Below are 12,550 nucleotides of genomic sequence, written 5' to 3' on the forward strand. Positions count from 1 at the left end.
CTAATCTTCCTCAAAAAAAAAAAATCAAAACCCAAAACTCCTAGAACTAATAAATGAGTTCAGCATGGTTGCAGGATACAAGATAAACATACGAAAATCAATTATATTTCTATATGCCACAATGAGCACATAGACAAAAAATTAAAAATATAATATTTACAACTGCTCAAAAAATATGAAACACTTATGTGTAAATCTAACAAAACAAGGACTTTTGCACTGCAAACTCCACAATATTAATGAAAGAAATCAAAGAAGATCTAAGTACATGAAGAGACATACCAGGTGCATGAATTGGGAGACTTAATATGGTAAAGATGCCCATTCTCCCTGAATTGATATAAAGGTTTAACACAATTCCTATCAAAATCTCAGCAAGATTTTTTGGTTGATATAGCAAGTTTGTTCTAAAATTTATATAGAAAGACAAAGAACTAACATAGATAAAATCATTTTGTAAAAGAAGAATAAAATGGGACGAATCAGTCTATCCAATTTCAAGATTTATTTTATAGCTATAGTAATCAAGACTATGTGGTAATGGTGGAGGGACAGACACACAGATCAATGGAACAAAATGAACTCAGAAGTAGACCCACACAAATATGCCCCACTGACTTTTGACAAAGGTGCAAAAGTAATTCAACGAGGGAGAGACAGCCTTTTAATAAACAGTGCTGGAGCAGTTGATGACCCGTTAGCAAAAAAAAGGAACCTCAATGGAAGCCCCACACCTCATACAAAAATTAATGCAAAATGAATCACAGACTTCACTGTAAAACATAAAACTAGAAAACTTCTAGGGAAAAAAGCACAAGGAAATATTCATGATTTAGGGCTGGGCACAGACTTCTCATCCTTGACTCCAAAAACATAATCTCCATAAAAGGAAAAATTGGTACATTAGACTTCCTGCAATTAAAAGCTTTTGCTCTGTGAAAGACCCTATTAAGAGGATACAAAGACAAGTTACAAAGTGAGAGGAAATATTTGCAAACCACATATCTGACAAAAGATTAGTCTCCAGAACATAGAAAGAACTCTCAAAATTCAACAGTAAAAAAGCAAACAATTTACTTAGGACACGGGCAAAAAATACAAAGAGACATTTCACTGAAGAGGATACACAGATGGCAAATAAGCACATGAAAAGATGTTCAACATCATTAGCCGTTTAGGGAAATGCAAATTAAAACCACTACGAGATATCACTTACACACCTATCAGAAGGGCTACAATAAAAACTAGTGGTAACACCAAACAGTGAAGATGCGGAGAAATGGGACCGCTCATACTTTGCCGCTGGGAATGTAAAATGGTGCAGCCACCCTGGAAAACAGTTTAGCAGTTTCTTTAAAAACTAATCATGCAACTACCATACAACCCAGCAATTGCACTCCTGAACAATTATCCCAGAGAAACGAAGCCTTATATTCACATTAAAAACCTGTGCAGGAATGTTTGTAACTGCACTTATTTGTAATTGCTCAAAACTGGAAACAACTCTGATGTCCTTTGATGGGTGTAAGCAAACTGTGATACAGTCATTCCCCAGAGTACGACTAAGCAATGAAAAGAAATGAACTGCGGATACAGGCAACAACCTGGAGGGGTCTTCAGAGAGTTATGCAGAGTGAGAAAATCCAGTCCTTAAAAAGTTACATCTGTAGGGTTCCACTTCAATCACATCCTTGAAATGACAAATTAGAGAAATGGAGAGCAGATTAGCGGTTTCCACTGGGTAAGCAGAAGGGATGTGGCCAGAAAAGGGCAACATGAGGGAGTCTTGTGGTGATGGAAATTTTCTGCATGTTGTCGGTATCACATCAATATCTCGGTTATGATATACATATATTATTTTTTGTGAGGAAGATTGGCCCTGAGCTAACACCTGTGCCAATCTTCCTCTATTTTATGTGGGATGCTACCACAGCATGGCTTGATGAGTGGTGTGTAGGTCTGTGCCTGGGATCCGAACCTGTGAACCCCGGGCAGCCGAAGCGGAGTGCACAAACTTAACCACTATGCCACTGGGCTGGCCCCTCAGTTGTGATATTTTACCGTAGTTTTGCAAGATATTTCCAATGGTGGAAACTGACTAAAGAGTACATAGTATCTCTATTTTTTTTTTTTACCACAATTGCATGTTAATCTACAACTATCTCAAAATAAAAAGTTTAAAAAACTAAAAAAGTGCACAAACCACAAGAAAAAAAACCACAGATCAGTCTCGTCCCTGTTTAAAACCTCCAGTGTGTTCCATTCACTGCACATGGAGAGACATCAAACTTTTCACCAGCGAGAAGGGCCCTATGCAAGCTGATTTTTCTCTCCTCCACTTTTTCCTTTGTCCCACGGCTTCTGTCACACTGTCCTTCCTGTAGCCCCAACACACCAACCAGTTCCCACTAAAAGCCTCAGCAGCTGCAGTTTCTTCACTTGCAAGGCTCTGGCCCCAGACCTCTGCGTGGCTGGAAGCGTTTGCTCACTGAGGGGGTTGTTCACATGCTACCTTCTCAGGGAGACCTTGCTGACCATCCTGTCTACATCAGACCTTGCCTGTCCCACCCTCGGAGACTATGTCATCGTCCAATTTCATTTTTTTTCACAGCCTTTATCACGTTCTGACTCTCTTGTGCTCATTTATTTCCTTGGTGACTGTCTGTCTGCCCCTCCCCTGGACACAGTAAGCTCCAGGAAGATAAAGAACATGCCTGTTCCATCACCACTGCAGTACAGCAAGCATCCATGGCTACCAAATGAGTAAACGCCCAGGGGAATTACGTGTGGGAGAAATGGGCCGTTTTTTAAACGTATTTAAAAAAATAAGTATACTGTTTGCTCCTGGGGAAATCTAGAGACAATTCCTTTGAAGTTAAAGCTTAGAAGTGGGAGCAAAAAAAACACAAAAAACCTGCAACCAGATTTCAAATAAGGTGTGAATGTTCACAAATCGAGGAGGGGAGAAGGGCACTTTGCAGGGCAGCTGCATTTCTGTGAGCTGACCATAAAGTGAAATTATTTACAGGAGCTCTGCAATCTTATCCATTACTCTGAGAAAACCAGATATTGGTTCACATAGAACAGCAGACGCGATCAGAACAGGAATCCTTTAGTGGAGGGAGAAGGAACAAGGCCGGATAGCTGTGTGAGGTGTGGCCACGGCTATGCGCCCATGGGGCACTTTACCCTCCAGTAGGACTAAGACTACAGCTATCCTCCAACAGGGCACATTCTGAGGGCAGAGCTTTGCAGCACTTTCTCAACCCTCTGAATTTCTCTGCCACCATCTCTCTCCAGTCTTCTTTTGACCACGGGAATATCACTCATGCTTGGAGAATGCTCGACTTCACAGGGGAAATTTATCACCTCTGTCTCTCCCACCGCGGTCAGTGTACATGATGTGTAATACCACACTTCACCAGCAGGGGCTGCCACCCTTGTCAGAGCAAACCCAACTCCTGCATGCGCCATCTTTCCCAGACTGCCTCCTCCTGACAAGGACCTCTCCCTGCCCCAGCATCCCTGGCTCCCCGCCCTCAATCCTCAGTACAGCTGAGAGAAGCAGGCTCTAGTCCACACCCTCTTCTTCCCGGCCCCAGCTGTGGTTATCAGAGCTGCTGGCTGCCCTTTGCGGGGGGCAGTGGCTGAGTGGGGCACAAGGGGCCTGCTGGGGTGCCGGTCATGCTCTATTTCCTGGTCTGGGCGCTGACTGCACAGGTAGGTTTGCCTTGTGAGAATTCATTAGGCTCTGGAGTTACACTCTGGCCACTTTTCTGTATGGACGTCATACTTCAAAGCAAAGTTTACTTTAAAAATCCATAGATTAGGTTCACCTAATACCCAAGATGCCTCAGTAATTCCTGGAATTTCCATTATAGTCTGAAGAAAGGGAGAAAAAAAAAAAAAACACCAAAAAAACAACAACGAGTTAGCACAGCAGACCCTGGGAACAGAACTAGGAATGTTTTTCACTGATGTGGTTTCCTGGGTAATTTCAGGTGAACGCCTTATTTATTTATTTATTTTCAAGTTGGGGGGGCTGAGGGCTGAGGGGTGGGGCGAGTTGGGTTCTGAACCGCTTCCAGCAGGTTTTGCTTGTTGTGGAATCCCCGAGGCTCTTTGCTCAAGGGCCGACACACCTGCTCCCATTTGGGGTCTCGGTGGAGCTTGCCATCAACAGACATCCAGGCGCAGGGGCCCTGAGACCCTGCGCTAAGGACGGGTGCTAATGAGAATATCTAATGGGACTCGCTCTGGACCCCAGGCCAGGTGCCCTGAGGCTCAGAAAGCAGATGCACCAAGTTGCAGCTGCCTTACTGTGGGGCCACCCCAGCTGTCCCGAGAAGGCAGCTCCATGCTCCCCTCTTCACTCTTGGAGGGCAGCCCATCGGCCCAGCCTGGCAGGAGAAGCCACACTACCCTTTTGGTGCAGAGGCCTATTTCCCCTGAGACTTCACAGGTCCCATTGTCTCAGAGGGACCCCAGAGTTCTACAAAGCCTGTGCTGGAGCAAAGGCGTAAAAGGTTGGTGCTGGAGCCAGACAGCCTGGGTTCAATCCTAGTTCTGCCATTTACCAGCTGTGTGACCTTGGGCAAATTAGTTATCCTCTCTGTGCCTTGACTTCCCCATGGGTTAAATGGAGATAAGAATAGTTCCTCTTTCAAAGGTTGCTTGTGAGATTGAGTTAATCCTTATAATGTGCTTAGAATAGTTCCAGGCATATAGTAAACAAAATATATATTTTAATTAAAAAAAATCTTCATTTGTGTCTTGAGACGGTTTACTATAAAAAGGTTCCAAGGTCAAATGAGTTTGGGAAACATTTTATTGCCTTTGTGAATTAGGCTATTCAAGAAATTGGGGAGACCCAGCGTGACCCCGAGGAGAGGAGGGGACATTTGGCATGTTCACAGGTCGGTATTCACGGCTGGTTGGTGCCTGGGCTGCACTGGCGTGTTAACTATTTTTATATCATCGCTGCTGAGGGGATGGTTTCACAGAACACCCTTGGGGAAATACTGGAGGTGCCATGTCCCCTGGGGATGCCATCTTTATGACAGAGAACACTTATCAAGCACTCACTAAGTGGCAGGCACAATTTGAAGGGCACTGACTCATTTTATCTTCACAACCAGCCTAAGAGGTTAATACAACTATTGGCCCCATTTCAGATGGGGAAACTGAGGCAGAAGGAAGTGAAGTCAATCGACTGGGGTCCTAAGGCTAGGAAGTGGCAGAGCCAGGTTTGAACCCTGCCTTTGGCTCCAGAGTCCACGCTCTCCACCACGACGCTGTCCTGTCCCTCGGAGCCCACAGAGAAGCCCATGGGGCATGTGGTGGTGGGCGCACAAACTCCTCAGAGCCTCTCAGCAGACTGGTCCTCTGGTGCTTCCCGTGGCCACAGTGATGGGGCATCTGTCATGGCTGCCCCTGCCTGGGCTCTCCACCTCCATGGCTGGTTGGGGATGGGCACGCCACGGCTGCCCCTTCTCCAAGTTCTCCCCCAGCACACACAATGCCACACGGCCCGCCGGCAGGGACTGGATGTCTAATGTGGTATCCCCTAACAAATGACCCCAAAGAGATGTTTAAGAATCGGTCTCACAATAGCCCAAGGGCTGCACTGATGTTTGAAGGGGCTGCGGCACTTCCCTGTTGCTGGGAATGGAGGTGGCAGCGGGAACCAGGAGGCCCGAGAAGCAGGGGAAGCTCCAGGGGTCAGCGGAGGCGCAGCCAGTCCTCTGGCCCTGAAAAGCCTCTCCCATGGCCTGGCTTTCCAGAAACCTTGGCAGGGTCTGCACCCCACTGATCAAGGGTGCTGCACCCATCTCCCCTCTCTGGATTGCTGTCTGTCCACGCAGGCCTGCTCCAGCCTCAGCCCCTCCCTGACCGTCTCACACCCCTCAGACCCTCTGCCACCCAAATGAACAGTTTCATAAACCACCTCAGAGGCCCTTGGGGCGCTCGTGTTGGTGTTATCTCCACAGCTTTAGTGCTCGCTCCCTGGGTAGCAGACATCTTTCTACTTTGTCCCCTGGGTCCAAGTGCCTGGGGGCATAAAGGTGCTCAGCAAGCAGCTGCCCAGAGATGACTCACCAGTAGCTTTAGCCAGCTGGGGTCCATTCGCCACCAGCGGCCGTGCCTACAGGGGATCCCACCAAAGGCTAAGGGACTAATGGAGATCATGAACCCCCAGCCTTGTTCTCTGCTGATCACCCCAACAGCGTTAAACCTCTGGTACCTTGCTGGCTTTCAAGATCTCAAACATCAGGGGCAGGCCTTGGGTGACGAGCTCCTCAGTGTACTCCTCCTCCTGGATGGTCTTAAACTCCTTTAACAGGCACTGGATGAGGGGCCTGCGGTGTTGCTGGAAGGCGATCCGCAAGGACTCCAGCCACGTGTGCAGGGTCCAGGGGACACCTGGAAACAGGGAGGGGAGGGGCGCGGAGAGGAAGGCGAGGCAGAAAACAACCAAAAGAGAAGGCGTGTTTTTATTTGGAAGTTGGCCTTTCCCCAGGAAATTACCCAATTATGAGACCAAGAGACTAACTTTCAATGAATAGAGCCAGTGTTGGTTTTTTCCCCAAAGACTTGCAGAAGTTGAAATTAAAGGTCATGATTCAATTCCTTTAACACGGGTGTCCATGTCTGCATGCTCCTCATCTTATTAGGGGCTGCGTTTTATAACATATAATCATTGTATAGGATATTGGAATTATTATGCACACTACTTATGCATAGTACATACTTCTGGGTTCTGACTTCATTCCCCTCTATCTCGTCTCCTCTGGGGAGAGAGAATCTCAGGGAAGGAAAGAGTCTTGCCCAGGGATAGACAGCACACCTGTGCCCAGATGAGAGCTCAGAGCGGGTGAAACCCATCGGTGGACCTCACATCGACTGCTCTGGCTAGGACGGATATTTACATCCGAATAGAGGATGTTGCTGCTGCTCCCCTGTGCAAAATGACATTTCCATCTGCAGGCACTTCATCAGGGCTTCCTCCTTTAATAGAAACCTCTCCAGCTGCTGATTGCTGTGATTTGCTTCTCCCCTCTCACTGTGAGGCACAGGGAACGTGTCATATACTGTTTATCACAAGCAGACCAGAGGCTCAAGCTTCATAATCACACTAAGGAGGCTCTTAGGGCAATGGATGAACGCCCCACATACTGAACAGCCACCCCGCAAGAGAGGCCCGTTTCCAGAACAGCACCAGGGGGACCCCTCCTCAGGCCCTCAGCCTGTCTTGACCTGCTGCACCCTGTGTGTAAGGCCCATTGCTAGGTCTTGCTGTTCTCTTGAGGGGCTAATGCCACTACACTGGTGAATCTGGGCTAGCATGCTCTCCAGACACACAGAGGAGATGGCTCTGGGCTGGCTCACTCAAGGAAGGGCCACCCCGAACTCTTCCTGAGAGGGCTTTGCTCCCTGCAGCACAGTGGGTGGAGCCCTGCTAAGGACGGGATGCCCTCTCCTAACTGTTGCCCGGCCGCCACTTCATGGATTTGGGTGTCCTAAAATAGTGATTCCCGAACCACTGGGAGCCACCTGGGATGATTGTTAACTATAAAGATTTCCAGCCTTTATCCATCCAGACCCTCAACAGCAGAGCCTCTGGGTGTAGGGCCTGGCAATCTGTATTCAGACAAGCTCCCAGGTGATTCAAATTTCTAAATTCCCAGGGTCCAGAGTTTGGGACTCATGGAAAGATGATGTGGGGATGGGTCTTTGGGGCTGGCAGGATGCTGCTGTCAAGGGGGACAGTGGGGGCATCTCAGCCAGGAAGTGATCCAACCAGCACATGAGAAGTCCCCTGGGTCCCCATGGGATGCATATGCGTGTGCGTGTGTGTGCGTGTGAGACCTAGAGCTTGGCAGTTGAGCTATGCCCAGCAGCCAAGGCTGCCCAGACTGACCTATGCTCCTGATATCAATTGTGACATCCACGTAGCCATGCTCAGCACTGTGATACATGGCCTCCCTCAGGGCTCTCAGTTTGGCCTTGCTGTTGCGGCTGGCGCACAGGGGGGGCGGGGCTGTCTCCGCCAGGTCAGTCCCCTCGGCCAGAATCTCCTCCAGGGACAGGATATCACTCTTCTCCTTCTCTGGCTGAGCGAGCAGTTTGCGGAACACATTCCTGTCAATCATAAACCCAGAGAGGAAGACACTCAGAGAGGAAGGGCTTTGCTGGGGCGGGGGTGGGGCGGGGCAAGTGGGGAGACCCCTCACTTGGGACAAGGGAAGGAGAGGATCAGCTCTAGGGTGGGGCGTCAGAGACCTGACCACGGGCGCTACGTTTTGGGGATGGAGGAGATGGCAGGGCACGACTGGCCATGTTTCCTTGAGGACAACTTGTGACTAAATGCTTTCCTCGAATATCTAGAAGGCTCTAGGATGCTGCCCTTTTCACTGCCAGCCTGCACTCTCCCCATAGTGTATCGGCTTTACTCGGGGTTGTGTGTAAAAAATGGGGTAGATCCTGAAGGAAACGTAAAGGGGGTATAACCAAATGTGAGGGGTTTTATTACTTTTTAATGGGTCCATCTCACTTCATGACACTGGCAGAGTGCCATCTCTGTGGGGTGAAAGCTGATCGGGAAAGGACAAGACAAGCCAGTCTGCGTGGCTGTGTGCTGCATGTAGGTGGCTCTCAGCAGAAAGCCAGCAGTTAAGGCCACTCTGGCTGGGTCTGGGGCCTGGACTGCCTGTGGGCCCCACATCCAGAGAGGTAGTGGGTCTGGGGTAGGCCTGGGAATCTGCATTTTTAACAAGCACCACTTGCGTGCGACCTTGTGGCTTTGGCCCATCCTAGCCTACCTGTGTCCGTGGGCTGCAGCCTGGCTGAAAGAATTCATATCACCCTGGGGGCTGGTAGAAATTCCATTCCTGTACATGGTGCCTATCAGGGGATCCGCGCCACGCTCCAACAGCAAACTAACCAGCTCAAAATTTCCTGCAAGCCCAGAGAAGGGGGTTTTATAAGAGAATAAAGCAAATATCCAGTCAGAGACACATCAAGGGCCAGGGGGGTGGAGACCTTTGGCCAGATTGAGAATCAGCAAATCTTACCTACAGCGGCTGCGAGCTGGAGGGGCGTTTCTGAGTAGTTCTCCTCGCCGTGCTCCACAGAGCCTTCCACCTTGGCCCCGGCATCCAGGAGGAGCTGTGGAGGAAGAGCGGCCACTGAGATGTTTAAAGGACATGCACTATGAGGTGTCAGAAAAAGTTGGTGGAAATCTGTGCGATGCGAATGTTCCTGCCCTCCCTCTGGGTTGGTGACCGTGTGCACCGGGTGAGGGCAAATGCACTCGGAGGATGAACTGAGAACCTCTTCTATCTTCTAGAACCTGAGACTACTGAAAGTGTGGTCCACAGACAGCAGCATCAGCATCACCTGGGAGCTTGTTTGAAATGCTGGCTCTCAGACCCCATCCCAGACCAAGTAAATGAGAGTCTGCATTTTAACAAGATCTCCAGGTGATTTATATGTACATTGAAGTTTCTAGAAGCACTGAGCTAGAAGCTCACAGCACCAGAATGCTGGAAGACTCCCTTTTTGGGTTGGTTACACAAGGCCTCAGAGAGCTTTAGAGTGGTCTCCTAGAAACACAATCTCAAGGGTCCCAAAGGACTTTGGGGACCTCCTGAGCCAACCAAGGCAAGAATCTCTTCTAGAACACCCTGGATGGCTCTGAGGACAGTCTAGCAAACGCTCAGTTTCCTGGCCAGCACGATCAGTTAATAAAGTGGCACCATGCGCATCCAGGAGTTTTTGCTTCATATGATTCCATTCTGCGCGTTCCCTTAGATATCTGGGCTTCTTAAAGGATGGAGATCCTGTCTATGCCGGACCTCACAGTGAGTGTGCCATCAGCACCGCTGATGTAAAAGGAGGTGGGTAAATCTGTCTTCTTGACTCCCTATCCAGGGCTCCCTGAGGGCACAGCCAGGAGAGCTGCCTCTGTGGCCTTCCAGGATGCACCACAGCAGGGAGGTGGCCCAACTTCTGTGAGGCTCTGCTTGGCTGCCTGCTGCTCCTCTTCCTGATTTAAAGGCTGGGGATGCCACTGTATGTTAAGGGATGGCATCTGTGTCCGCCAGGCCACATCTGACCTCTTCTTTCTTAGATCCCTGTACTAGAAATGACCTGGATATGACGTTCTAGAGGCAGAAGCCAGCTCTCAGCGTGACACGTCATGCACTCAACCTCCTGAAGCACGATTTTGGATCTGTCTTAAGGATTCCCATGACCTAGGAAACAACAAAGGATTCCTGTGGAATTCCAACATTGCCTAGGGGTCCCTGTAAAACTATTTCCTGCTCTGTGTAATTCTAAGAGGACTGGACCACATGAAAGGAGGTGAGCTCCTGATGCATGTGAAGCTCGGCACTCACTATGGGGCCAGGTGTCATGGACCTGGATGCTGATCTCTTTTTTTTGATGAGGCGAAGACCAAGTTTGACATCTAGAATGTACTGGATGGCTATTCATGGAACACCAACTCTACAACAGCCAGCAAAGGCACAGGCAATATACACTTATATGCCCAAAGGACCACTAATGAGGACATCTCTCCAGACTTGGGGAACTGTTTCAGAAGACACGTGCAAAAGGCGCTACTTCAGACCTCCCGGATCTGATTCTCGACGAGTGGGATCCAAGCAAGTGTCTTTTGGACCCACTCCCTTGATGACTTGATGCTTCTTTCCACTGGATGGGACCCACCAGAATCTATGCGAACACCAAGGTCACATCTAAGGGGAGGTTCTAAGGTCTCACACCAGCCAAGTCTTATATTCACTTTATGACAAGCAAAACGAGCAAATCCACAACATCACAGCTCAGGCCCCACCCCCGAGTAACAGGGAACCACTTTGTAGGTTTGCCACCCTGTGTGTGAGGCTGCATATGGGTACCTGATAATTTCATATTGGTTAAAGCTGGGCCGTATAGATCATTACATATAATATTTTCATTCATACGATATGAATGCACTATATTTAACGGCAATTAACCAATATGAATCTCTTAGGGACTATGCATGCTGGGAGAGGTACAGATTTGCATAATGGAAGAGGTAAAACTGAAGGTCAGATGTGGATAGGGAAATACGTTAATACCTGAACTACAGGAATATGTCCATGCAACACAGCAAAAGTCAGAGCCGTCCAATGGCGGGTCTCGGGGTGGACGGATGGATATTTATGAGGAGTACTGACAACCTATAAACAAATCGAAGTTATTTTCAAAATGTGACCTTCACAAGACTTAGACTAGCAAATCTGACCTATCTGTGGCTGTGCACGTGGGCTGGAGGTGTAAGAAAGGACATCCTGAGGGGGCCTTGGGAAATGCTGGTGATGTGGGGTGGTGACTTCATGTCCTCCATGCATAATGAGGACTCCTTTGCTTCTCATCCGAAAGGAGTTAAGTGGATGACTTCCGGCCATCTCTAAGGTTTCCTGGAGAAGCTGTAGTGGCGGCTACCATGAGCCAGCTCCCCTGCCTGTCTCCTCTTTCTGCTTAAGGGAGGGTGGTGGTTCTGAGAACTACACGACGTCAGATAGTGTGAGACACCACTGCCATTACATCCCTACCTTTAGGGGAAATTCTCTGGGGTGGCAAGCCCTAGGCAAGGGGAAGTGTGCTTCGAGCTTTCAAGCTAGGGAAGACCACCACCCATCTGATGGAGAAATGTCACCATCGGTCACGGCTCACCCCATGCTGTCCTCATTTCATTCTTCTGCTGGCTTCCTGGTTGACAAGGACCCTCATGCTACTGGAAACCTGGGCACAAAATCTTCCCTGAACACACCATGAGTGAGCGATCTGACATCGGTCTTTTGGTACGGGGGCCTTGAAACACCCCAGGCCAGGAGAGGGCAGCTGAAGGTTGGGGTCCTCCAGGATTAGCACCCACACATAGCATTTCTCCCAAACATTTCTGGGGCCATAGAACCACAGGCCTGCTTCATTCAGAGCAGTTGAGTTCACTAAACACCCGCAGGGGGAAGGCCTTGAGCTGGGAGCTGTGGGATGGGCAAGAGAGGACCAGAGAATCTTACCAGGACCCAAAGCTGAACAGCCTTTGCAGGCATCTGCACAGTGCTTGGGGTTTCAGAGCAGGGGCGATCCCCCTCCCCCGCACCCCAATACTTGAAACTTACAAGATGCAAAATGGTTCTGGATCCAAAACTATGTCTATTGCCCGCTTTCCTCAGATGAATATAAAACTCACTAATTAAAAAAAAAAAAAGCACAATACTAAGACTACATGGGCATCTAATTTTGTACTAAAAAGGTTTTCCAGGGCTGCTGAGTTAGAATTGCAGTGTGTCGATCTTCCCAGCCTCTGAGGCTGCCAATATCTGGCTGCTGGAGAGAGTGGGTCTTAAGACAGCATAGAACGTAGTCAAAAAGTGTGATTTCACCTATTACAAGCCTTGAGGGAGAGGATGGACCATATTAACTGAGTCCCAAACTTCTGCCAGGTCCTGTCTATATTTAGTCCTTCCAAACACTCGCTGAGACAGGTGCGATTATT

General features: G+C 48.8%; 1 protein-coding gene across 1 annotated transcript in view; it reads right to left on the bottom strand.

Moving 5' to 3' along the window:
• ABTB3 (ankyrin repeat and BTB domain containing 3) overlaps window positions 1-12,550 on the bottom strand; it is a 298,699-nt gene that overhangs the window by 32,468 nt on the left and 253,681 nt on the right. The window contains exons 7-11 of the mRNA XM_046646488.1: window positions 11,127-11,228; window positions 9,075-9,168; window positions 8,823-8,958; window positions 7,922-8,142; window positions 6,245-6,423 (exon numbers count right to left, since the gene is read on the bottom strand). Of these exons, the coding sequence (XP_046502444.1) occupies window positions 6,245-6,423; window positions 7,922-8,142; window positions 8,823-8,958; window positions 9,075-9,168; window positions 11,127-11,228 (732 nt within the window). The remainder of the gene's footprint in view (window positions 1-6,244; window positions 6,424-7,921; window positions 8,143-8,822; window positions 8,959-9,074; window positions 9,169-11,126; window positions 11,229-12,550) is intronic.

The sequence above is a fragment of the Equus quagga genome, chromosome 19, assembly GCF_021613505.1.
Source record: "Equus quagga isolate Etosha38 chromosome 19, UCLA_HA_Equagga_1.0, whole genome shotgun sequence".
NCBI classification, from domain to species: domain Eukaryota; kingdom Metazoa; phylum Chordata; class Mammalia; order Perissodactyla; family Equidae; genus Equus; species Equus quagga.